Source organism: Martes martes (genome assembly GCF_963455335.1).
Source record: "Martes martes genome assembly, chromosome: 14".
Lineage (NCBI taxonomy): Eukaryota > Metazoa > Chordata > Mammalia > Carnivora > Mustelidae > Martes > Martes martes.
The window spans coordinates 32,831,030-32,855,512 of NC_137902.1; the positions used below are offsets into that span (position 1 = coordinate 32,831,030).

Sequence of the window (24,483 nt, forward strand, 5' to 3'; positions counted from 1 at the left end):
CTGTTGTCCCGGTCACATCTTGCTGAGTACCAGGGATGTGCTTTCCAGGGGGCCATGGGCAAGTGGGATGAAAACAAACTTCCCTTCCCAGTTTCAGAGGTTACATTCCAGAATGGCCACTGTAGGAATATTCAGGAAGACGCACTTGCAAATTAGGGCCTTGGAGGACTGAGCGTGTGTATGTGTGGATCTACTAAGTAAGATCAAGTTCTATTTGTATTGCCTCATCCTAGGTTTTTGTTTTTTTATTGTTGTTGTTTGTTTTTTATCTAGTTTGATGCATGGGACAGTCTGACTTGAAATACAGGGTATGTGGCGTACCCGGAATTTACTCCAGAGGGCTCTGGGGAGATAACCACAGAGGAAACATATTATTAAATACTTGGCGCACACCTGAAACTAATGTAACATTATGTGTCAACAACTACACTCGGTAAAATAAATAAGGAAATAGTTGGGCTGCTGTCCTCTAGAGTGCCTGATACCCAAGGACAGAGAGCCCGGGGCACTCAGAACACCATGCATACTGTGATGTTGTGAGCAGCAAGAAGATCCCTAAGGGGCAGGCATGCTTCATGACAGCTGCTTCTCACCAGGTAACACGGAGCAACGTGCCCTGGGGAGCAGCAGAGATTTACTCATTAAACCACCACCAACAATTCTCCAAGTCAGAGAGGCCAGTTAATAAAACTACAAAAAGTCACGTGCGAGTTAAAGCCAACATGAATGATATTTCATAGGTTGTATAAAATGGACCTTTAAAAATTAATTTTCATAATTTACTGTCTTTACTTTCTGCAAGCTCTTAAGGCCAGTCCTCCTCTGCAACTCCCAAAGAGGTGCTTGTAAATAGGTTTTGCTTTGTTGTAGGTGCTCTGTGAATAACAAAGTGTGTGTATGTGTGTGCGCGAGTGTGTGTGGATCTGTGGGTGTGCGCGCGAGTGTGCGTGCGTGCGAGTGTGTGTGCACGCGAGTGTGTGTGTGTGTGTGTGCGTATTTGCTCCTTCACCCTAATGTTCAATAGCTATCTCATTTTAAGACTTGAGTTGTGACCTCCCACCTCCTGCATCCTGTTATGGATCCCAGGATGCTGAGTGACTTGGACGCTTGATGTGGGAAATCTTTTGGTGATCTCTGATGGATATCTGGGATTTATGCCTGCCCATTAATCATTTCTCTTTTCTCTAACCATACTCCAATTTTACTATATATCTTTTCCACTGGATACAGTCTTTTTTAAAAAAAGTGTATTTATTTATTTAAGAGAGAGAAAGAGAGAGAGAGAGAGAGAACACATGAGTTGGGCAGGGAGGGACAAAGGGAGAGGGAGAAGCAGACTCCCCACTGAGCAGGGAGCATGATGCAGGGCTCAAACCCAGGACCCTGAGGTCATGACCTGAGTGGAAGGCAGACACCTAACCGACTGAGCCACCCAGGTGCCCCTGGATTCAGTCTGGAGTCTACCAATCAAGGTGAAACATGCTCCCTTGACCAATGTTGGCATGACATCCAAATAAGCCAATTAGAATCTATCTTCCTGGAAAATGAATCTTGAATACAGTGCTACTGAGAATGAAGAAGGTTGGAGATCATTCCTTCCTGATAGAGGGTATGCTCCCTGTGAACAAGCTGCTACAACTGACTTCGAAGCGGAATCAACATTTCATGCCACAATTTCATAAATAAATTTTAACTACCTTATTGAATATCACATTCTGGAAGAAATTTTGTAAAAATTTTATCTATGGGTTTTGACTAACACTTTAAAAATTTAATAGATCCCATCATTAAAACTTAAAACTTCTGCTCTGGAAAAAACATTGTCAAGAGAATTAGAAGACCAGCTACAGATGAGGAGGAAATGTTTGCAAAAGAAACATCTGATAAAGAACGGTTATCCAAAATATACAATGAAAACTTTAAACTCAACAATAAGAAAACTAACAACCCAATTAAAAAGAAGTCCAAAGACCTCAACAGACACTTCACCAAAGAAGAGATACAGATGGGAATTAAGCATATGAGAAGCTGTTCCATGTCATACACCATCAGGGAACTGCAAATCAAAATAAGATACTGCTCCAACACCTATTAGAATGGCAAAAATCCAGAACACTGACAACACCACATGCTGGGTGGGGATGTGGGGTAACAGGAATAAGGATTCATTCTAGTATGAAAGCAAAATGGCACAGCCACTCTGGAAAGCAGTGAGGCAGTTTCTTACAAAAGTAAGTGTTCTTTTACCATACAATCCAGCAGTCATGCTCCTTGGTTGTTATCCAAAAGACTTGAAAACTTAAGTCCACACAGAAACCTGAACATGAATATTTACAGCAGCTTTATTCATAATACCAAAACTTGGAAGCAACCAAGATGTCCTTCAGTAGGTAAATGGATAAACTGTGGTACATCCACACAATGGAGTATTACTCAGCAACAAAAAGAAATGAGCTATCGAGTCATGAAAAGACATGGAGGAATCTTAAATGCATAACACTAAGTGAAGGAAGCCAATCTGAAAAGTCTACATATTGTATGATTCCAACCGTATGACATTCTGAAAAAAGCAGAACTATGGAGACAGTAAAAAGATCACTGGTTGCAGGAGTGGGGGGTGGGGGTGGGTAGGGTGAAGTAAGGTGGAAGGAAGAGATGAATAGGCAGGGGACAGAGAATTTTTAGGGTAGTTAAAATATTCTATGTGATATTATAATTATCAATATATGTTATTATATATTTGTACAAACCTATACAATATACAGCTCCAAGAATGAATCCTCAGGTAAGCTGTGGATTTTGGGTGACTGTGATATATTAATGTAGACTTATCTTTTATAAAAAATGTGCCATTCTGCTGAGTGATGTTGACAAGTGGGGGTCACTATGCATGGGGGGCAGGAGGTTTATGAGAAAATCTTTGTACATTCTTCTCAATTTTATTGTGAACCCATAACTGCTTTTAAAAAAGGAAATCTTCAATAAAAAATTTACTAGACCCATACCACGTATATATAAAAGAATCAGCCTCTACAGCTTTGGTATTTCTAAATTCAGAACATCATAACATGGGTCAAGCTTTACTCTTAATAGAAATATTTCAGACCTGGAAAAGGCACATGCCTTTGTTTAATCTTTAAAGGAGACTTTCTGGGAACTGAAATATAGTTTGACTCTTTCTTTTATTTTGTACAAAACAATAAAGTTGGTTGGGATGGGTGAAGGATGTCCCTTCTCTTTTTAATTTGGGAGAAGATCTACTGTGAGTGAAACTATATTCTGTTTTAGAAAAGTTCCACTTAAAAAAAAAAAGATTTTATTTATTTGTCAGAGATAGCGAGTGAGAACACAAGCAGGGTGAACGGCAGGCAGAGGGAGAAGCAGGCTCCCTGCTGAACAGGGAGCCAAAAGACAAGAAACTGACATTTGTAATGAAGCCAGGAAATACAGGAAAATAAAAGAAGTTCATGTGGACATTAGGATCAAGAAACTGATTCCTTAAAATAGTATTCATGCACTTTTACCTCTTGGCATTATCTTCACACATGATATTTTGGAGACTGTTTAACTGATCTAATCCTTTGAATAAATCCTTTTTTTCCCCTTGAAGACAGCCAGAATCTGTTTCTGTTGCTTACAACCAAAGTTCACCTGAGAACCCTCCTTTGAATCTTTTCAGATTCCCAGAGATCTTTTCAAACACCCAAGATTATGGGTTCTTAGCTCTGCCCATGAAACCTCAGGCCAAAGCTCATGATACCAGTCTTTGTCCCACACCACACATCAAGTCTCTGGGGCTTACTTTCTTTTATTTTCCTGCATTCCTAGGCTTTATTACAAATGTTACTGTATCTTTTTGTCTTTTGCTTTATCTCCTGTTACTATTTCCATTAGATCAAATACATTTACTAGTACTAAAATACTTGTATTTGAAAGCATGGGGTTCCTGGGTGGCTCAGTTGGTTAAGCGTCTACCTTTGGCTCAGGTCATGTTCTCAGGTCCTGGGATTGAGCCCTGCATTGGGCTCCCTGCTTAGTGGGGAGCCTGCTTCTCCCTCTCCCTCTGCCTCCCCCCGCTCATGCTTTCTCTCAAATAAATAAAATCTTAAAAAAAAAAAAAAAGAGCAGCTTCATATACATTCATCACACAAGAGGACTTGGATGTCAGAAAGATTATTTTCTTTTTTCTTTTGAAGATTTATTTATTTATTTTAAGGGTGGTGGGGGGCAAAATGAGAGGGAGAGAGAGTCTTAAGCCAAGCTGAGAACTCAGCTGAGGTTCTGTGCTGAGCATGGAGCCCGACGTGGGGCTCAATCTCATGACCCTGAGATCAGGACCTGAGCTGAAACCAAGAGTTGATACTCAACCGACTGAGACACTTTCAGGTGCCCCAGAAAGATTATTTTCTATATAAGCCCTTCCCAAACTGGGGATAAAGAAATACTCTTTATCTGTTAACATAAGTTTGGAAGAACTCACAATTGTTCATAAATTTCTTGAATGCACAGATACATTTAAATTCATTTTTTTTGTACCTTAGGACTTCTCAGGAGACTTAAGTGTGCTAAGCAGTATTATAAATCACCAAGAGGGCATTTAACAGGATGCCTATTTGACCTTTTGTTCTCCAGGTACCACACTGGCAGCACTTTTTTGATGTTCTATGAGACAATGTGGGAGCAGTCTACATATGGGAAAATAACAATTTGCTAACCTTTTCACTTAAAAAAAATTTTTTTTTTTTTTTTTTTTTTAATCCCGAGGGTGTGTTTCTTAGACATGTTGCCTCACCTGCCTGGGTGGCTCATGCACAATAATGTTTTGAGGAAGACCATCGCCTGTGTTTTCATAAGTGGCAGAAGTATATGGAGCTGTTTTGCCTTTACAAGGTAAGGGCTTGTTTCCAAGTAGCGGGAGAGGAAGGGGGCCGGGGGTGTAGCTGTGTTTACAACCGGGAAGGACTAAGTTGGCTCCAAGTCACTTCCTCTGTTTCTGCTCCAGCGGAGCATTTTACCTCTTCTGCTATTCCTGGTTTCAGCCGGTGCCTCCTTCAGCAAAAACTGTAGGCTGCCAGGGTGAATGAGAAACCAAGCACGCCTTAGGTATTAATTTAGTTACTTTATGCCATAAGATTGGAAGGGAAACAAATGGAGCCAATAAACATGTTAGGTTTGTGACTGTGATTGTAACTAAGCTCAGAGCTTTGGTTTATGTCCAGGTTGCATGGATTTGTATGATTCTGCAAGGCTGAGGAATGATTATAATTAAAGATCAATATTTACAAAAGCTCCTGAAGACCTTTTTTCCAAGCAGCTGACCACACTGGACTCTCCCTGTGGAGTGGACAGGAAGTTCGTATTTTGGTTTCCGTTTTAGGAGGAGTTAACTGAAACAGGCTTTTTGCTGTGCAGTCCTAGCATCGTTGTGTAGATAGGACTATGGGCTTATTAATCAATTAATAAATTAGTTATTCAGGATATGCTCTCTACTTATAAGCATTGCACATATACATATGTGCAATATCTATCTATCTATCTATCTATCTATCTATCTATCTATCTATCTCCTTACCAATAGCCTGGGGGGATGTCTTTGCTGGTGGGAAACATGTTAGAACCATGAAAAGGACATGAAATCAGTCATTTGAGTAATTTAAATTATTGTTAAATTATAGTTCTATTTGTTCAGTGACACTAGTAAAAAAAGATAATGTTTTTGCCAAAAGATGTAAAAGCATAACAAAGAAAAACTGAATACTCAGTTACAACTCATTTGGCAGCGCCATCAATGGTGTCCCCTCGTGGCAGGTTTTTGACTCACTTCCCAGCCATCTGCCCTTCATCCTCCGTAAGCGCACCAGTGCGGTGGTGCCTGTGTCTCTTCCCACACCTCGCTCAGCCCAGTCCTGCTGCCACTCTCAGCTGGAGTGTTGATATACCTGAGAATTTTAGGGTAGTGAGAAACCCACTCACTTCAAGCAGCTGACTGTGAGAAACTCCCTCGGGGGCTGCTGCCAATATGATAACCTAGTGAGGCAGAACTCCATGCATGAGTGAGTGATCCTACATTTGGGAAAGTTTCTCTTAATCTCAGAAGTTCTACAGTGAGGCAGCAATGCACAGTAAATTAATGCTCCGAGAGTCATGCAGCACATCAGGGGATAAAGCAGGATTTCAGTTTCCAAAGTGAAGGTTTCCAATGTTATCAACCAATCCCTAATTAATAATAAAAACATTTACACTGTCATGCTTTCGATGGAAACTGAGGAAGTGACAAGGTTTATATTAACCAGTTTCTTTCCGATGTGAGAAGTACAACGTCCGGTCGCTGTGTTCATATAAATAATAACAGGACCTACTATGAGTCAGACACTACTCTTTACGTATAGCAGCCGACATTATGGTTTTACACATATTAACTCAGACCCCACAGCCACCCTATGAATGCGTATTGTTATCACTCTCATTTTATAGATCAGAAACTGAGGCACAGAGAGAGTCAAAGCTGCCCAGTGCCAGAGTGTAAGGGTGAACCTTGGTGGTCCCAGTGTGGTTTTGCAAGATTAGTATCTTAAGAGTTAGGGGAGTGAGGAGACGGGGGAGGGCGCATCCCTACCTGATAGAGGCTGACGTACTGTTTCCGCAGCCACTGCTGTCTCTGGTCAGGGAACTTCCTCATCTTCCTCACGGCCCTCGTGAGTTCTAGCAATCCGCTGAAGAGCATCTTCGCTGTGTGCTTGGGCGCCACAAAGTGCAATAATCTATTGTCTGTGGTCTGGAGCCCATAGAGCAGTGTCACGCCAGTCTCGGAGAGAAACATGCTACCCAGTTTGTTCTGAACACACACAGTGTGTATATCGATGCTAGGGTGTCCCATGTACACAGCCTTTGCTGAAAACAGATCCAAGACCCCCTCCGCCAGGCCACTTAATCCAGCATTGCCCAGTAAGGGGAATTTGCCAGGCTCAGACGTGTTACTAAGCACACCAAGTTTTGCTTTAGCACTGGCTGGGGAGGCCGTGGTGGGCTTTATCCAGGTCAAGGTGCTGTTGTCAGGCTGAAGCTGCAGGAAACAACGGGCGGACAGGTGCGTGTCCTGGTCATAGTGGATGACAGTGGCCCCCTGCAGTAGGAACTGGTGCACATCAGCTCGGATGGACAGCACGTACCACGGGATCAGCTCCGTGCCATGGTCGAAGGCCTTCTGTGGCTCTTCTGATCCGTGAGAGTCCCATTCTTTCGACTGCTCAAAGATGTCATTTTCAGAATCCAACAGATCTCCAATTATAAACCTAATGGAAAGAGATGTAAATTGGGTCTGTCTTATAATCAGAAGTGAGAACAGCACAAAGCTTTTCACGGACACTGGACATCATTTTTCATTTCGCTATGAATTCAAATTAGCATAGGAAATATAAAATGCTAAAGATTAGAGTAGATTTTTATAGCTGCATTCTAAAACCCTATATTTAGCAATAGGTCTAACCACAGGAATAAGGAAAGGAACTGCTAGATAAGTTGTTGTATTTTTTATAAGATTTCATTTATTTTATTTAGAGAGGCAGAGGGAGAGGGAGAGAATCTGAAGCAGACTCTGCACTGAGTGCAGAGCCTGGCGTGGGGCTCAATCTCATGACTCCAAGATCATGACCTGAGGCAAAGCCAAGCATTGGGTGTTCAACTGTTGATCCACCCAGGAGTCCAAAGTTATTGTGCTTTTAATATCAATAATAATCTTCATGATGTATTCGTTTTCCCTCTTATATCAGGAACTGTTAACTACTTTATGTACATTTGCACTTCATTTGACCTACTTGTGAAGGAAGGCTTTATTTATTTATTTATTTTTTAACCTTTGAGGAAACAGCTTCAGAAGGGTCAGTAACTCACTTTGGTCATCCAGCTCAGAAGGGGTCTGCTCAAGGCAGGATTCTGCTCTGACTCATCAGCCTGGGACCTTCATCACTAGGTTTGACTGCCTTCTACTTGATCAGAACCGAAAGTCGTGACCTGAACACAGTGGGGCTAAAATAGGCAGAACAAGACTTAATGAGCTGGCCTAAGATGTGTCTCTGTTAAAAAATAAAATACCATTTGTTCAAAGACACTCATTGGAAAATATAGTCACAGTGGCCAGATGAACAAGAACAGCTAGTTCTCCTTGACATAACCTTAGATTTTCATTGTGTTTGTGTGTGTGTGCCCATGTGCACATAAAGGACTTGTCAGCTTGGAAAATTTAGCAAGTTGTCTTACTTGAGTTGGGAATGTAGAGTGTTAGGTCTCCAGAAGGATGTGGGGAGGGAAGGCAAGGGAGACCTCATTGCCTCACTCCTGTATGTCCACCTTATAGGCATGTGACCAGGAGAGACTCATTTTTTTTCAAAGCATGAAGAATTTTTATTAAGGTCAAGGTTTCTGCTGTTTGGTCCATAGACATTTGTTGCAAAGTGGTGGATAAAATTGTGAAGGAGCTGGTCCATACATCTCTGGGAAGGAATGTTCCCATCCTCTTGGGAACTTGGCACCTGGGCAGACTGCTGCCGCCTGGCAAAGTATGAGCAAAGCACTGCATTTCCTGGACTCTCAGTCTAGATCGCAGTCCCTGAGCAAGATCCTGCTCATGTTTTCTGCAGGTTCTTCCTCCTTGCCTCACATAAGCAGATATTCTTAAAAAAGAAAAGAAATCTACAAGAGATCTCGCAAATCTGATAATCAGAATATCCTTTTCAGATAAGTCGCACTGAAAACTCTAGAAGCGATCCTAATGCCCGGCAACAATAAAACCTACAAGTAAAATTTGATGCATTCATACTATGTAATGCATTGCACAGCAATGAAAATGAGTAGTAATAGTTAATGCAACGCAACAACAGGGACATATCTTAAGCAAGACACACAAAAATAAATACTGTATGGTTACATTTGTATAAATGTAAATTTCAAAGCCAGGCAAAAGTATACTATATTATTTAGAAATGCATAATAGTGATATAATTATAAAGAAAAGTGGGAAGTAGTATTGTAAAATTCACTACTATAGAGGGAAAGGTGGTAAAAAAATTGAGAAGGAAAAATAGTTTATGGGTGCTGGCAATGTTTCCACTCTGAGTGGTAGTTATGCATGTATTCACTTGATAATCCTCCAAATACATTAGTTTTTTAAAAAAGTTTTAACTTTAAAATACCTTTAGATTTATGTAGAAATTTCAATGTAGAATGTAGACCCCACATTCAGTTTTCCTTGTTATTAATATCTTACACTGGGATGGCATATTTGACACAATCATAAACCAATAGTGATACATTATTATTAATTGAAGTCCATACTCTAGAGAGTTCCTTAGGTTTTTTTTTTTTTTTTTTTTTTTTTAACCTATGTCCTTTTTCTTTTCCAGGATTCCATCCAGGATACCATATTACATTTAGCTGTCACATTTCTATAAGGCTCCTTTTAGATATGGCAATTTCTCACAATTCCCTTGTTTCTAATGATCTTGACTGTTCTCAGGAACACTGGTTAGGTATTTTATAGAATGTCTCTCAATTAGAACTTGCCTGATATTCTTCTCATAATTAGATTGAGGCTATGGGTTCTAGGAAGGAAGTCTCCAGAGGTAAACTGTCATTCTCATAACATCATAGCCATGGGACATACTATTAACATGACTTATCCCTCTTGATGTTGACCTGGCTGAGGTAGTGTTGGTCGTGTCCCACTGTAAAGTTATTCTTTATTTTTTTTTTTTAGATTTTATTTATTTGTCAGGGCGGGGGAGGGAGAGAACGAGCAGGGGGAGCAGCAGGCAGAGGGAGAAGCAAACTCCCCACCAAGCAAGGAGCCTGACTCGGGACTCCATCCCAGGACCCTTTGAGAGTACAACCTGAGCCAAAGGCTGACGCTTAACCGACTGAGCCACCCAGGCATCCCAAAGTTATTCTTTTTTTTTTGAAAAACTCCTTTCCATACTGTCCTTTTTAAAAAAAGATTTTATTTATTTATTTGAGATAGAATGAGATTGAGAGCGAGACAGAGCACAAGCACGGAGAGCAGCAGGCAGAGGGAGAAGCAGACTCCCCGCCAAGCAGGGAGCCCAATGTGAGGCCCGATCCCAGGACCCTGAGACCATGACCTGAGCCAAAGGCAGACACCCAACCAACTGAGCCACCCAGTGCCCCCATACTGTCCTCTTTGTACATTTAAGATGTAGGGAGTTATTTTCTACCTCCTAGAGGGTGGAGTATCTATATAAGTTGTATGGAATTCTTCCACATAGGAGATTTGTCTCTTCTCTCCCATTTGTTTGTTTATCACTTATATATGGACTCATGGATATTTATTTAATACTTTGGTTCATAATCTAATACAACTTTACTTTATGGCTCATATTGTTCCAATTTGGCCATCAGAAGCTCTTTCAGTTGGCTCCTATTCCTTTGACATTTTATGTAATTAATTAATTAATTTTTAAGTAGGTTCCATGCCCAGTATGGAGGCCAACATGGGGGTTGAACTCACAACCTTGAGACCAGGACCTGAGCTGAGATCAAGAGTCAGGCACTTAACCAAATGAACCACATAGGTGCCCCTTAGGCACCTTTCTTAATGTTACATTTCACAATAAAAAGTGAAGAAACAAAAAGAAAATCCTTTGTGTCTAGCCTAGTTCTATTCCTCTGAAATTGCAACCAGGAACAATAGAAAACCAATACTTATTTATGTCCTCTTCTATAATACTTATGACTATGTTTCATACATTTAGTGCGATAGTTAGGAACATGCCCTATATAGTCACCCTGGGTTTCATATTTAGCTCTGCTACCTATTTGCTGTGTGACTTAGTCAATCACTCAACCTCTCTGAGCCTCACTTTACTTATCTTAAATGGCAAAAAGACAATGCTGATTTCACAGAGCAGGTGAAGCTCAACTAAGACAATACTTGCAAAGCACTCAGCCGTGCACTCAGTCTGGCTCAGTAAAGTACACCGCTCTGATAAAATATAGGAAGACCAAGATTTCATCCCTCCTGCTTTCCTTCCCCCCTTCCTTTTGCTATGCTAAACTGGCCCAACTATTCCTTCAAAGGAGCTTTGTTTAGAGTCACATCCACACCCTTTTATCTTATTTCCTTTCTCTGGGACCATTTCCACATTCTCCATGTCACACTTCATGTTTTTATTTATTTTTTTTGAAGATTTTATTTATTTATTTGACAGAGAGAGAGATCACAAGTAGGTAGAGCAGCAGGCAGAGGGAGGGAAGCAGGCTCCCTGCTGAGCAGAGAGCCCGCTGCAGGGTTCGATCCCAGGACCCTGGGATCATGACCTGAGCCGAAGGCAGAGGCTTTAACCCACTGAGCCACCCAGGCACCCCCATGTTTTTATTAATTTTTTTAAGAGCAAAAAGAATTCAATTTGTGTCTGTACCCATGAAATACAACCTATGTGAATTTGGACGTAGAACTCCTCATTTTAACTTAGCAAAAGAACGAGTGTTTCCCATATTCCATTTAATTTAAGTTCTGAGCTAAATCAAATATTTTTTCAGTGAAAAATTACAATAATTATACAAGCATTATAAAAGATTGTGTCTGGGGAGAAAAATTATGAGTCTTTTCTGAAGCCTATTTTTGCTGCTCAGAGCTGATGTAAGCTGGGAGGGAGAGACACCATCTCTCTGAAGATCAGTTTCTATTTTTGAACACAAGAAGAACGAATGCTAGGTGTTAACAATTCTATTAAAAAAGCACTCTTCTGGGGCACCTGGGTGGCTCAGTAGGTTAAAGCCTCTGCCTTCGGCTCAGGTCATGATCCCAGGGTCCTGGGATCGAACCCTGCATCAGACTCTCTGCTCAGCGGGGAGCCTGCTTCTCCCTCTCTCTCTGCCTGCCTCTCTGCCTACTTGTGATCTCTCTCTGTCAAATAAATAAATAAAATTAAAAAAAAAAAAAAAGCACTCTTCTCCAGGGGCATCTGGGTGGCTCAGCTGGGTGGGCAACTGACTCTTGGCTCTGGCTCAGGTTGTGACCTCAGGGTCATGATTTTGAGCCCTGAGTTGGGCTCCAAGCTCAGCAGGGAATCTGTTTAAGGATTTTTTTTCTCTCTCCCTCTCCTTTTGCCCTTCCCCCCCTGCACTCTCTCTCTCTAAAATAAATAAACAAATATTAAAAAAAAACCAGGCATTCTTCCCAGGAAAATGCCCAAGATAAAATTGACAGTTGTTGGTAATTAAATAAATTCATTTCAAGAAGAAAACTAGTAGCTTCATATCTTAGATCATGTGGTGAATGTCACACACTTCTGTGCCTGATTCTTTCAGGAGACAAGTCTCTGTTGGTTTACAAGAGTGAGTCAGGTGAGTCAGGTGGCACCGAAAGGGTTATATAGGAACCAAATAATGTCATCAAATATCAAAGATGTAAACCAGGAAAGAAACCACCCTGTGAAACTTAGGTCATATGACTTAAGAGGAGGACCAAGGAGTGAAAGAGAAGGAAAGTTTGTATCTCACCCCCTGAAGGAGTTCTGCAGTGTTAGTCGGCGAGAAACCATAAATTGACAGATAAATATTTTTCTCATGTTCCCTGATGAAAATCTTATATGAGGGGACAAGTGGGTTATTAATCAATCAGGTTATGTATTTTCTTAATAAACTGTTCATTACTTCCTACAAAGTTAATAGGACCATGATTCATCATGATTCATCATGATTCAAAGCCAGCCTGCCTGAAGTTCAATCCTGGCCCTGGGAGGTATAAGATCCTGAGTCCAATGGAACTTTTGTGACGATTACGTAGTCTAATTTCTGTGGAATTGGAGCACTGGATCCTCAGAATCTGTTGTGAACAAAGATCCCAGATAGAGGTAGACGTAGATTAAGGACAGAAATGGCTATGAGGTGCTTTCTGGGCAGACATGTGTTTATTTGTCAATGGTCCTCTCTATGTATATAGACTGCTACTAAGGTCAGCCAACAGAGTGGGAAACTTTCAAATAATCTTTGATTTGAGATAGTCTTTAAAAAAAAAACCCACCAAAAAAACAACTGGTAGAAGCTACTTGTGAGACATTTCAGTTTAAGGGGCAAGACACTGTGGTAAGGTTATTCTCTGAGCATCTGGGTCCTTTGGAGAAATCTGGAATATAGGTTTATCTCCCTCCTTAACAGCATTAGGGACTCAGATACAAGGCATTCATTTCTTTGTTCACAATAGATTCTTAGGATCCAGTACTCCAATTCCACCGAAAATTTTTTCTAAAAACACTCTTGCCCTTCCCAGTGTAGGCTCATACACACACACACACACACACACACACACACACACACACAACCGGGAAAGGCTTTGCAAAACAAGCCACAATGTCTCATAAATGCACACAAGTGTGTATGAAGACTCCAAGATGACTGCAAGGTATGACTCATGAGTACTGACTACAGATAAAATCTTTCGTGGCAAAGATGCTGAAGTCGGTAGGCCTAGTGGTTTTGGATGGCTCTAGAGGATCTTCTAGTTGGACCAGCCTCTGCCATTTGAGTGTGGCCTTGAAGAGGCACAACACATGCCCCGAGACTGCTGATTTCTGAACTTCTCATTTGTTTGTGGGTACACATGTCTAGATGGGCAGCAATGCTTGTGGATACAAGAGCAGCTAGAGCAACAGAACAATTACAAAGTTACAGACGCTGCCTTGCAGAGCTGTGCTTCTGGAAGTGAGATCTGGGAACCACCTGATCTACAATCACCCAGAGGTTTGGGGGAGCTGCTGAATATGCTGATTTCGGGGTGTCACTCTAACCCTAATAGACCAGTATATTTGATTTAAAAATATTTTAATCCTTGTCCCTGTGCCCTACCCAGTGATTAATAAGAACTGTTTTTTATAGAAACTATGAAATAAATAGAGTATCATGGTTTTAATCCTAAAATTTAATTTGCTGAATTTTTAGAAGGGATAGGATAGCTCTAGTTTGTTCTTTTTAAAGAGATAAACATATGGCAAGAAGTAAAGTTATGAGCAGTATCTAGAACAAAGCAGCCAATTTAGAAAGGTAAATCCTAGTTCAGAATTGGTAAAGTTGGAATATAAAGTATGGCTTCCTGACCAAGGTGGTGGGTTTGTGCTAGGAGTCCACCTAAAACCAACTGACATGGGAAAAAGAAAAAAATGAGCATCTCTTGTAAAACTTACTGCCACCGTGCTTTATCCCTTAAGGAATTTTTCCTAGAGCTGTTGCCTTCGCTGGGGCTGTCTTCATCCTCTGCCTCCAGACTTCGGCTGCAGCTTCTGATGATCTGAAAGATGCTGTTGACAGTGGACTCCTTCTCTGAATTCTTTAAGCCATTATGTCCCACTCGTTGTAAGAAATTATCTTGTCCACTGTAATCGGCTACAAACTACAGAAAAACATACCAAGAATTTGTTATTACAACTTCATGTACTATTTCTTTTCTTTTTTTTTTTTTTCATGTACTATTTCTAAATAACCAACTTGGGTAGGGAAATAAAGTTGCAGTAGTCATAAATAATGGCATTTGTGCCTATTTTATTGAAAGAAAAAGAAAGAGCCTCCAGGAAAAACATTTTTTCGTTTCACCACATGAACTATTTAGAATTTGCTCTTGTTTTCACTAAGACAACTTTAGTCCCTCCAGGAATCAACACTCCATTTCAAATTTACAACACAAAAAGCAATATTATTTCAAGGTTCCCTAGGGAGATTAGCCACTTTACAGAAAAAAGGTTAAGGTTGTTTTATCCCGGTAGTGAAAATTGAGAAAAACCATGACAAAACTCTATTATTCTATGGAACCAGATGAAATTCCTGGGGCCCGAGGAAAACACTGTGAAAGGATGACATTTTGCTTTACTTCCCTCATATCCTACAGTAGCACAGAGGCTTCCTGATGGTTTTAAAGCTCTTATGGTCTGTATGCATGATCTGGAAGAGCTCCCGCTGTGCCACTGGATGTGGCCTTCCGGGCTTCTAAGACATGAGGGAGCCAGTGTGGGTGCAGCTTGCGGGGCTTGCTATAAGCTTTCTCCTCCATTTAGTGCACCTTTATCTTCCTGCATAAGCCAGAGGAATGCAAGCTGGGAGTGGTGCCCGTACCCGCCAGGGGCTCTTAAGTCTCCCTGATAGCAGGTGATGTCCTGGGTTCCAGGCGACGGAAGAGGTTGAGTTTTAGGGGTGTACGTGAGTGTGTGTGTGAGGTCGGTAGCGGTGCTGTTGCCAAGTGAGAATGACTCTAGATCTGGGTTTGGAACTGCCAGGTATGGGAAGGGGAGGAGGGTGGAGGGATGGAGTTGCTGGGTGATGGGCCTTAAGGAGGACACTTCATGTAATGAGCACTGGGTGTCATATGCACTAAACTCTACCTCTGAAACTAGAAAAAAAAATCTTGGTGAAGTTCTCCCCAATTCAGTCCCTTCTTTCATTTCTAAACACCTTTTTTTCTGTTTCTCAAAGCCCCTTCTCTCCAATGCCCGCGCTCCGAGTCAAAGCTCGCACGCGAGTCAAAGTTCGCACGGTCCTCTCCCCTCTCAGAGTCAGGAACCAGGAGGCACGGGCCTGGGAGAGCTGAGGCAGCCGTGATTAGAGCCTGGAGCTCGCCTTTCCATGAGGCCCCAGCTTTTCCAGCACCCTCCCACAAAGGGGGAAAGCAAGACAGCACTGACCTCCTGTCATGCTTTAGCCCTCTAATTCCAAAAAGTTAATAGTTGACTTAAAAAAAAATTTATTTATTTATTTGTCAGATGGAGAGAGAGTGCACAAGCAGGGGGAGCAGCAGGCAGAGGGAGAAGCAGGCTCCCCGCTGAGCAGGGAGTCTGATCTGGGACTCAATCCTAGGACCCTGGGATCATGACCTGAGACAAAGGCTGAGGCTTAACTGACTGAACATTAAGCAACTGCCAGGTGCCCCTCACTTGACTTCTTTTATCCTCGGAGTCCAGACATTCCCACCCACTGAGAGAAGAAAACCCCAACATCCTTAAAAAAAAAAATCAGAAAACAACACCGACTTCCACTTGTACTTACACACTGCCCCATTCTAACTAAGTTAACAAGATGAAGCCCAAACAGTGCTAGCTGGCATTCTTTTCTCCGGAACCTCCCAGGACCTGTTACCCAACACAACAGCAACGACGATAACCTAGCCTCAAGAGGCTCTCCTTTCCGGCGACAATGACTCTTCAGATTTTGAAAGGTCTCACCTCTAGAGTTTCTTCTTGGGAATTGTACCTCGGGCAAAGCTTCATGAGGCCAGAGGCTCCGTCCAGTACTTCACAGAGCTCCTTCAGAAACACCCCACAGAACGGAACCACCTTACAGCCGGGTATGTGCAGGGCCCGCGTGACCACCTTCCTGTACTCGCAGGAAGATTCGTGCTGAGCCATGGCGTCCTTTAGGCTCCTCATGGTCTCCAGGTCAGACTGGTCCATAAACTGCCACATTTTTAAAACTTTCCTTGACCTGTTGCAAGGAAATGATTTTTTTTTTAGACCAAAGGAGAAATAATATCGTTCACAGTGTATAGCCTAAATTCCATACAGATCCATTCTTTTTGCTTCAGTTTTCCTTATGTTCTAATAATTTACTTAGGACTCACATCTCTACCTACTTTCCCAAATGACGTATTAGTTTTAGAAACTAAAACACAAAATTAAGTAGGGCAGATACAAATAACACGTGTGGAAGGAGTTAATTTTGGAAGGTGGGGGCTGAACCTAGGTTTGAGCTTTTCTGGCAGCTGTAGCCAAGAGGGAATCCTAATGGGTAATATGGTTTGTACAGATATTCATGGAGGATTGTCTGCAGAAAACATGGTTCATCCACTCCTCTTGATCTTTTAAATGCTGTTCTTGGATTAAGCCAGTCCCTCAGTGAAATGCAGAAACCCTGTTTTGGCCTCTTTTGTACAATCGCTTTTACTAAATCCAGCTTTGACATTAAGCCACTGGCCCATCCTGAGGGACATTATCTTAAAATACTATTTGTATAACAGGATGTTAAAGGGCACTTTTCCTGTGATGAAATTGCTGCTGAGAGCAATAGGTGACATTGTACCCCACCTCCTAAAGAAAGGGACCAGGTCATCACAAGGGTACCCAAACTGTTCTGCCATCTGTGGTCTATACCCGTCCCTCCGCCTGTGCAGAGGAACTGGGTCTGAGCAGCTGGGTAGGGGATATCTCTCTGGACAGAGCTGTCAGGGTGTGCTCCATGTGAAGGCAGGGGGATCACCCCCAGGGCAGAGGGCTTCAAGTGAACTCCATGGAGAGACTGACCTCCATGGAGAGGCTGACCTATGTCCTGAGTTTGTTGATATATAGCCCGGTGTGTGACTCTTGACCGGGAAAGTCTAAAGACAACAGGCTGCCTAGAGCTGCCTGAAGGTTCCAGTGGGCCTGTCTTGCATGTGCAGAGTCTGGGCGGGCAAAGCACTGAGCATTTCCTGTGAGTCAGGAAGGGACACCATGAGGCCCAGCTGCACCTGAGCCGTCTAGAAAGGCCTGCCTGCCAAAGGAGGGTATCCTAGCAGAGTCCATGAGGGCAGGACCTCCAGAGCTTGTTCCCGAGGACTAAGGGGGCCCTGCTCCTTGCCGGCTAACGGGGCAGTGGGAGGTGCCTACAGGGCAGCAGGTGGGGGAACGGAGAAGGAGTAACTAGGAAGAAACCCTCAGACCACACTGTATCCCTCTCCAGGGAGCACCTAGGCCAGATTACAAGTGTGCCAGTCAAATGAGACCTTTGCTCCCTTTACCCCAACTCCCTCCCTCTTTCTTCTCCTGCCCACTATTTCTGTAGGGACGCTGAGTTGGAGGGAAAAAAGATAAACCCGTTCTCCCATTTTACTGAACGTTTCTGAGACTGAGCTGTGAAATGTAGGGAAAGGGTGAAGCTTTAAATCAAATGAGAGGTTGAAATTTTGATTTATATCAGACTGGATTTAAAAATCTCTGTATCATCTATAAGACATTCAAAGGACAAATTTGACAAACGCCCAGACACCAACCTCTCAGTTAAAAAAAAAGTTAATATTAAATCATATTAAATAACATTAATATTAAAAAATAAAACATTAATAATGTGGCTCAGGCCCCAGTGGGTTCCTCTATGAGCACACACTCCTCCTGCCCTCACCGAAGGGGACCACAAATGTACTTCAGCATTCTCATGCACTTACAATTCTTTATGGTTCCCCAATATATGTATATATCACTAAGCAGCTTGAGAACTGTCTGTGTGCTTTTAAACTTTATAGAAATAGTATCGCACTGTAACACCATTGTGTTACAATGCAAGAAAATCAGGCTTTTCTTGCACAGCTGTATGTTTCTGAGATTTACTTATGTTCGTGAGCACAGGAGAAGGAGACAAGCTACTGACCATATCTGTGACTGCAAAAGCTATAGGACCTCCCCAGGTAGAACACAGAGCTGGGGGAGGAAGAGCTCATCAGGTAGGTCTGAAAAACAGTGAGGTCAGAAAAATAAAATTGTTCCCTGATGCCACCCCACTGAATCCAGCTACCACTGATATCTTACAATTTGGGGAGAATCCTTTTTGGAGGAATGAAATGGAAATATAAATAAAGTGAATACATGATTCTCATTTCTGGATCACCCTTCTTTCCATGCATAATGGGGTCATCATGGTACATCTGGGGGCAAAGGACAAAGTTCAGCAAGATCAGATCAAATGATTTTTTTGTTAGATTGAGAACTGACACTCTTTTAAAACTTTTATTTCTTTTTATGTTTATAAAGGCCCTAGATGCTCATTGTAAAAAATCTGGAAAATACTGAAAATAAGGAAAATCCACCCACAGTGCTACCATCCACAGACAATATTAGATATATTTCCTTCCAGTATTAATTCCATTTGTAGATCTCTGGTCTAAATATTTTAAAAATATTGTATAAATATTGCAGAGGTCATTAAGTAAAGGCAGCCTTGTTCCCAGATATTTTTATGCATTATATATTGCTTATTTTCCAATGATATTAAACATTTCATACACATTTTTGGTGGCCACATAATATTCCACTGTAAGGATGCATCATATTATTTCCTTTATTTCCCCACTGATGTTCACTGGGGTTATTTTAAATTGACACTGTGATTGAGTAAATATTGTTCTATGTAAATCTTTTTACTTCTAATAGTTTCCTCCAGCGATCCCCTGTTCCTGGTGTAGTATAGAACCTGCCCACAATCAGCCAGGCCTTTGTCTTATGTGACCAGTATAATATGGTAGAACTGACAGTGTGTGATGTCTGAGGCTAGATCATAAAAGGCACTGCAGCTTTTGTCTTGTTTTCTTGTTGTTCACTTTGGAGCAAGCCAGCTGCCATGCTATGAGGACAGTGATATCCAGAACAGAGGAAGAGAACTCCCCAGCCAATAGCCAACACAGACTTGCCAAACACAGAGGATAAGCATCATTAAAATAGAATTATTTTATCATAATATGATCATCCTTTTTTTAAAAAAGAAAAGTAACACGTTCTTTTTAGAAAATTTATCACAAAGAGAATCCAATTGTCCAAATCATCTCCTGTTCTCCCAGTATTCTTTCCTTTTTTTCCTTCTTTTGAGCCATGCCTGATACATCTGTATGACCATTTTAAATGCCAGCAACACGGCCATTGAGTTTATTCTTAGTTAAGAAAGTTCAAAAGGACAACAACAAAAAAAAATTCCAGCTCTGAGAATTTTCCTTTCCTCCCTCAACCCAGAATCCCTTTGCAGGGATCTGGAGAATCAAAGAAAAATCTCAATAATGTTATGAAGCAAGATCTATTTATAGTGAGAACCCCCACTGGGAAGGTGAATCTCAGACACTAACAACAGCAGGTTCACTTTCTGGAGCCTTACTCTGCCAAACACATGTGCTAAACACTTTGTACTATCTCACTAAGTCCCGCGTGAGGAGGTAGGTGCTTTTTATTATTATCATACCCATTTTACAGATAAAGAAACTAGGGCTCACTGAAGTCAAGAAACTGGCTCAGATCACACAGCTATATACACCACGGGGGTGCCAGGATTTGACTCCTTGTTATTCTGACCCAACAACTTATACCCTTCTGCGCGATACCATATTGCCTCCCACAAGAGTGAGGGGCAGTTACTTTATACCAGGTAACTGAGGCTGAAAGGGAATAGGCAGAGATTTATTGATAAAATGGTGATCTTATAACTAGCTTGTGGGAGAAGGCATATGAGCAGGATATGTGAGGTTAAGGGTAAGGGCTCCCAAATCAAGGCTGCCCGCATTCCCATCCCAGCCATGCTAGGTGGCCTTGGGTGAATGACTTAACTTCTCCTAACTTTAGTTTCTTTTTTTATATGATGTGGGAATAATAATCGCATTGACCAAGAAATTGTTCTGAGAATTAAAAGACTTAATGCATAGGAAATGCACAGTCCAGTGCTTGATCCATGGTAAGTATTCAATTAAAATAACAGCTAACATCACTGAATCCTTGTTATCAGTGCCAGCCATTCCCAGTCGTGGCTGGGAGTCTAGAGTGCCGAGGCAGTTCATCACGAAGAGCTGGGAAGAGACTGTTCACAGTGGGGTTTACAGGGCACAGAAGGCAAGTGGGGGTCACCGGTGGGGTTGATGTTAGTTGTGCAGCCAGGTAATTTTACCCAGTGTGGCCAACAGCACGGGCCCAGAGCAGACATAGCTAATTAGGATCGTGACTGGCCACAGGGGCTGAATTCTGCTGCTGCATTTGAGGGACAAGGTTTGTGGTGTTAGCAGATAATAACGTATTTCCCCCAAACAATCACTACCAATTGCCTGGTTTGGGTAAATGTGGTTTCCAGGGCAATTAATGACAGTGCCATTCGGCTGCTATCCAGATAACTGTGTTCCCCACTTCCATACCTGAGGCCAGCCAAGAACTCCATGACAGCATTGTAGTTGCCCATGTTCCAGCAGCATTTGGCCACATGCACCAAATAGGAGAAGACTTCTCGCTTCTCCTCCATGGAGCCTGCTGTGAGGATCAGCCACGTCACCCAAGAGCTCACCTGGAAAATGCAAAGAGGGGCATCCACTGAACCCAGGTCCTGCAAACTCAATGAATGTTTTTTTCACAAGAAAACTTTTTTTTTTTTAAGATTTATTTGAGAGAGACAGAGAGAGAGAGAGACAGAGAGAGACAGAGACAGAGAGAGAGCACAAGCAGGGGGAAGAGTAGAGGGAGAAGCAGACTCCCCACTGAGCAAGGACTTGACTGAGCCGCCCAGGTGCCCCATTTTTTTAAAAATCAATTTAGTATTAGGAAATGCAGGCCCCAGCTGAGGGTTCTGAGGTGAAGCTCTAGGCTCCATCACTGCTTTGTTATGGGATTCTGGGAAAATCCATATTCATCGTCTTCCATCTTTAAAATAAGGAGGCAGAAAGTCAATTCACAAAGCTCCCTCCTGATCTACAAAATTTGATGAGACTATGAGAAAATAAGGCCTAAGGATAATATTTATTTATTTCTTAAAAAAATGATTTTATTTATTTATTTGACACAGAAAGAGAGAGAGGGAGTACAAGCAGGGGGAGTTGCAGGGAAAGGGAGAAGCAGGCTCCCACAGAGGAGGATGCGGGGCTCAATCCCAGGACCCTGGGATCATGACCTGAGCCAAAGGCAGATGCTTACCTGACTGAGCCACCTAGGCACCCCTAATATTGATTTAAATACATTTAAATATAGTTGACTATATTTAGTTATAAAAATATATATAATTAATATAATTTAATTATATTGATGGGTAGCAAGATTAAATGCAGTCAATACACTCAATCCATCAGTTAAAGGGTATTTATCCAGTAGTAAAATGCAGAATATCAAATTAAAAAATTCAAAAATATACATATTTAAACTATCTCTCACAAATGCATTACCAATTATGCCCCTCACCTGACTAATATTAGAAGAACACTTATACAGCACTTACTATGTGCCAGGCATTACTTCAAGTACTTTACATATGTTAACTCATCTCTCACAACAATCCTAAGAGTCAGGGGTTATTATTATTCTCATTTTATAGATGAATAAACTGAAGGACAGAGCACCTAAGAGATTTTCACCCAGAGCAGTAAAGCCTGAATTTGAAATTCGGTGTCTGACCCAGAGGAGTCACAATTAACCGCTCCCTAAATGCCTAATGTGCGTACATGAGCTGTGGGAGGAAGGTTATTGTAATGTGATTAGCTTTTTCTACTACACAGACTAGAGCATACTATTTAATAATAAACTGCTACCAAGTCCCCCCTTGATGATATGCAGCCCCCCCCCCCCATATTTTGCCTAATCTCTAAGGTTATTTTGCTGCTATTTATACTTTGGTGCTTGGACTCTAGTGGTCATTTAAGTCACCTGCTCCATCCTGGCTGATGTCTGGGTTGATAAACCCAGTTGTTAACAAACCAAAGCCTTGGTCTTGACCCCACATCGCCCAGGAGTTGCACCAGTTCAGCAACAGTGCTGAAACCTGGGGTCAGCTCGTTTCCCTGGCCTGAGGGAGAGTGAGGCCTGAACAGAGTTCATGGTCACCCATGGCACCTGCAGAAAAAACAAGTTTAAGGTCTATGGTATACTGCACCTCCTGCCCACCTCCCTCGATGGAATGACAGGAATGGGTGGCATTGAGTGCTGGCAGCAACCACAGAGGGCAGTCCAGACCCATTTTTCCTGATTAAGAATCTATGGTTCAGGGGAGTAGTGATTTTCTGAGGTCCCAATTCTTGTTGATGTCAAAATGAGTACCTCCCGTGGGGTGCTCTTTTATCCAATTAGGAGTGACAGATTCTTTTAAACTTGGTGCTGATTAGGTTTTTCTAAGCTCTCCATTAAGAGCAGCACCTCTGAACACAGAGTTGGAATAAAAGGAGAAGATGCCAAGAAGAGTCCCGAAATACGATGAAAACAATGAAAAAAGCAGAACCCCTTTCCTTGCCCTGTGCAGAAACAACAGGGAAACAGGGGCAGCAGTGACCTTCAGTGACAAGACAGGGTCACACGGGTACTAGCCGGCAGTGCAGACGGAGGATGTGATGAACCTCCCGCCACCCTGAGCCCAGCCCCAGCCCAGGGGAGCATGCACCTCTGCTCTCTACTTGCAACTTCAGGAGAACAGATCTAGAATCAGACTCCTAGGACCAGCCCCGTTGCAGATCATCCTACAAGGAATTCAGAGCCTCTTGGGAAGAAGATAACCTAAGATAACCATTTGTTCTGATTCCCAGGGCTGTTTTGAGCATCCTGACACCTTCTGGGAATTCCCAGAGCCGACCACTCTCCTGCAGCGATGAGCAATCCTTTGCTCACTGTCTGCATGCCTTGTCCCCTCATCACCTGGTTACCCAGTTGAAAGTCACCTTGTGAAACCCTGGCTCTCTAGAGCAAGGAACTGTTGGGTCAATAAAGACTGAGTGTCATTGGTGCTCTGGTGTGGTTCTTTCTTCTGTGTGATTTGCTTTTGATGAGCCCTAGCCTGCTGTGGGAAGCCATGAGCAAACGCTTAGAATCATGAAATTACTGACTTGTTGAGCTAGAAATTCAAACCCATCTCCTTACGAATAAAAATGAATCCCCCAAAAGTTCAAATGGTTCCCCGACACCCGATGCATTAGTTCTTGAGACCTCTGGCTATATTCTTCCTATGGCTTTAGTTCCTTTTTTAAAATTGAAATCCATGGCAAATCAGCAGCTCTGGAAAGTCACGGCTCTTTCAGGCTACTCTGGTACAACGTGGTGACTTACTAGTCTAGTGTCCTGATAGGATTAATTCATCTTCTCTTGGAGAGCCTGCTTTATGAGCAGGCGCAGACCGCCACGTGCTTTGTGCCTCAGTCCTGATCATGCATCCAGATTTATTTCCTATCAGTCAAATCATTTTCCATATACTTTCCCACAATGCTAGGAAAAAAATAGCGATACGATATTTCACATGGAAACCTAATTTAAACCAGCCGTTCCATCTCTGCGTGTGAGTCCCCAGGGCCTGGTTGTTGGGATTATGTAAGCGCTGTTATCATAAACACACACACACACACACACACACACACACACACACACACACACACACACCCATCTGCTTACAGACATCAGGGATAATTCTTATTGTGGCCTAATGTATTCATGATTTCACGGGCATTAAGTGATCAGAATTTCATCACTAATTATGAAAAATAAATGTCACCAAAAAACCCCACGAAGATTTGGCAACACCTGAAAAATGTGGTCCCAAAGCATAAACGGTGGTCATATTTACTAAGTGGAAAACAGGATGGGTTGCCAATCCAGAAAGAACTTCAGGACACTGAATTCACACAGAAAAACACAAAAATCACATACATAGAAAGTACTATGACTGAAGCATAGAGAACACGTTGAATGATTATTTTGCCTTATCTGAATGCTCAACACAGAATAAAGACAGAATGTGGCCCCCAGCCCAGTT

At 42.1% G+C, this 24,483-nt stretch overlaps 1 protein-coding gene across 4 annotated transcripts in view; it reads right to left on the reverse strand.

The window, feature by feature from the left end:
• PLCE1 (phospholipase C epsilon 1) overlaps nucleotides 1-24,483 on the reverse strand; it is a gene marked incomplete at its 5' end in the record, with an annotated part of 283,990 nt that overhangs the window by 65,498 nt on the left and 194,009 nt on the right. For all 4 annotated transcript variants that reach the window (XR_013967929.1, XM_080823138.1, XM_080823137.1 and 1 more), the window contains 4 exons: nucleotides 6,617-7,292; nucleotides 14,193-14,398; nucleotides 16,218-16,476; nucleotides 20,906-21,051. Coding sequence is in view for 3 of the 4 variants with exons in the window: in XM_080823138.1 (XP_080679264.1) it covers nucleotides 6,617-7,292; nucleotides 14,193-14,398; nucleotides 16,218-16,476; nucleotides 20,906-21,051 (1,287 nt within the window). The remainder of the gene's footprint in view (nucleotides 1-6,616; nucleotides 7,293-14,192; nucleotides 14,399-16,217; nucleotides 16,477-20,905; nucleotides 21,052-24,483) is intronic.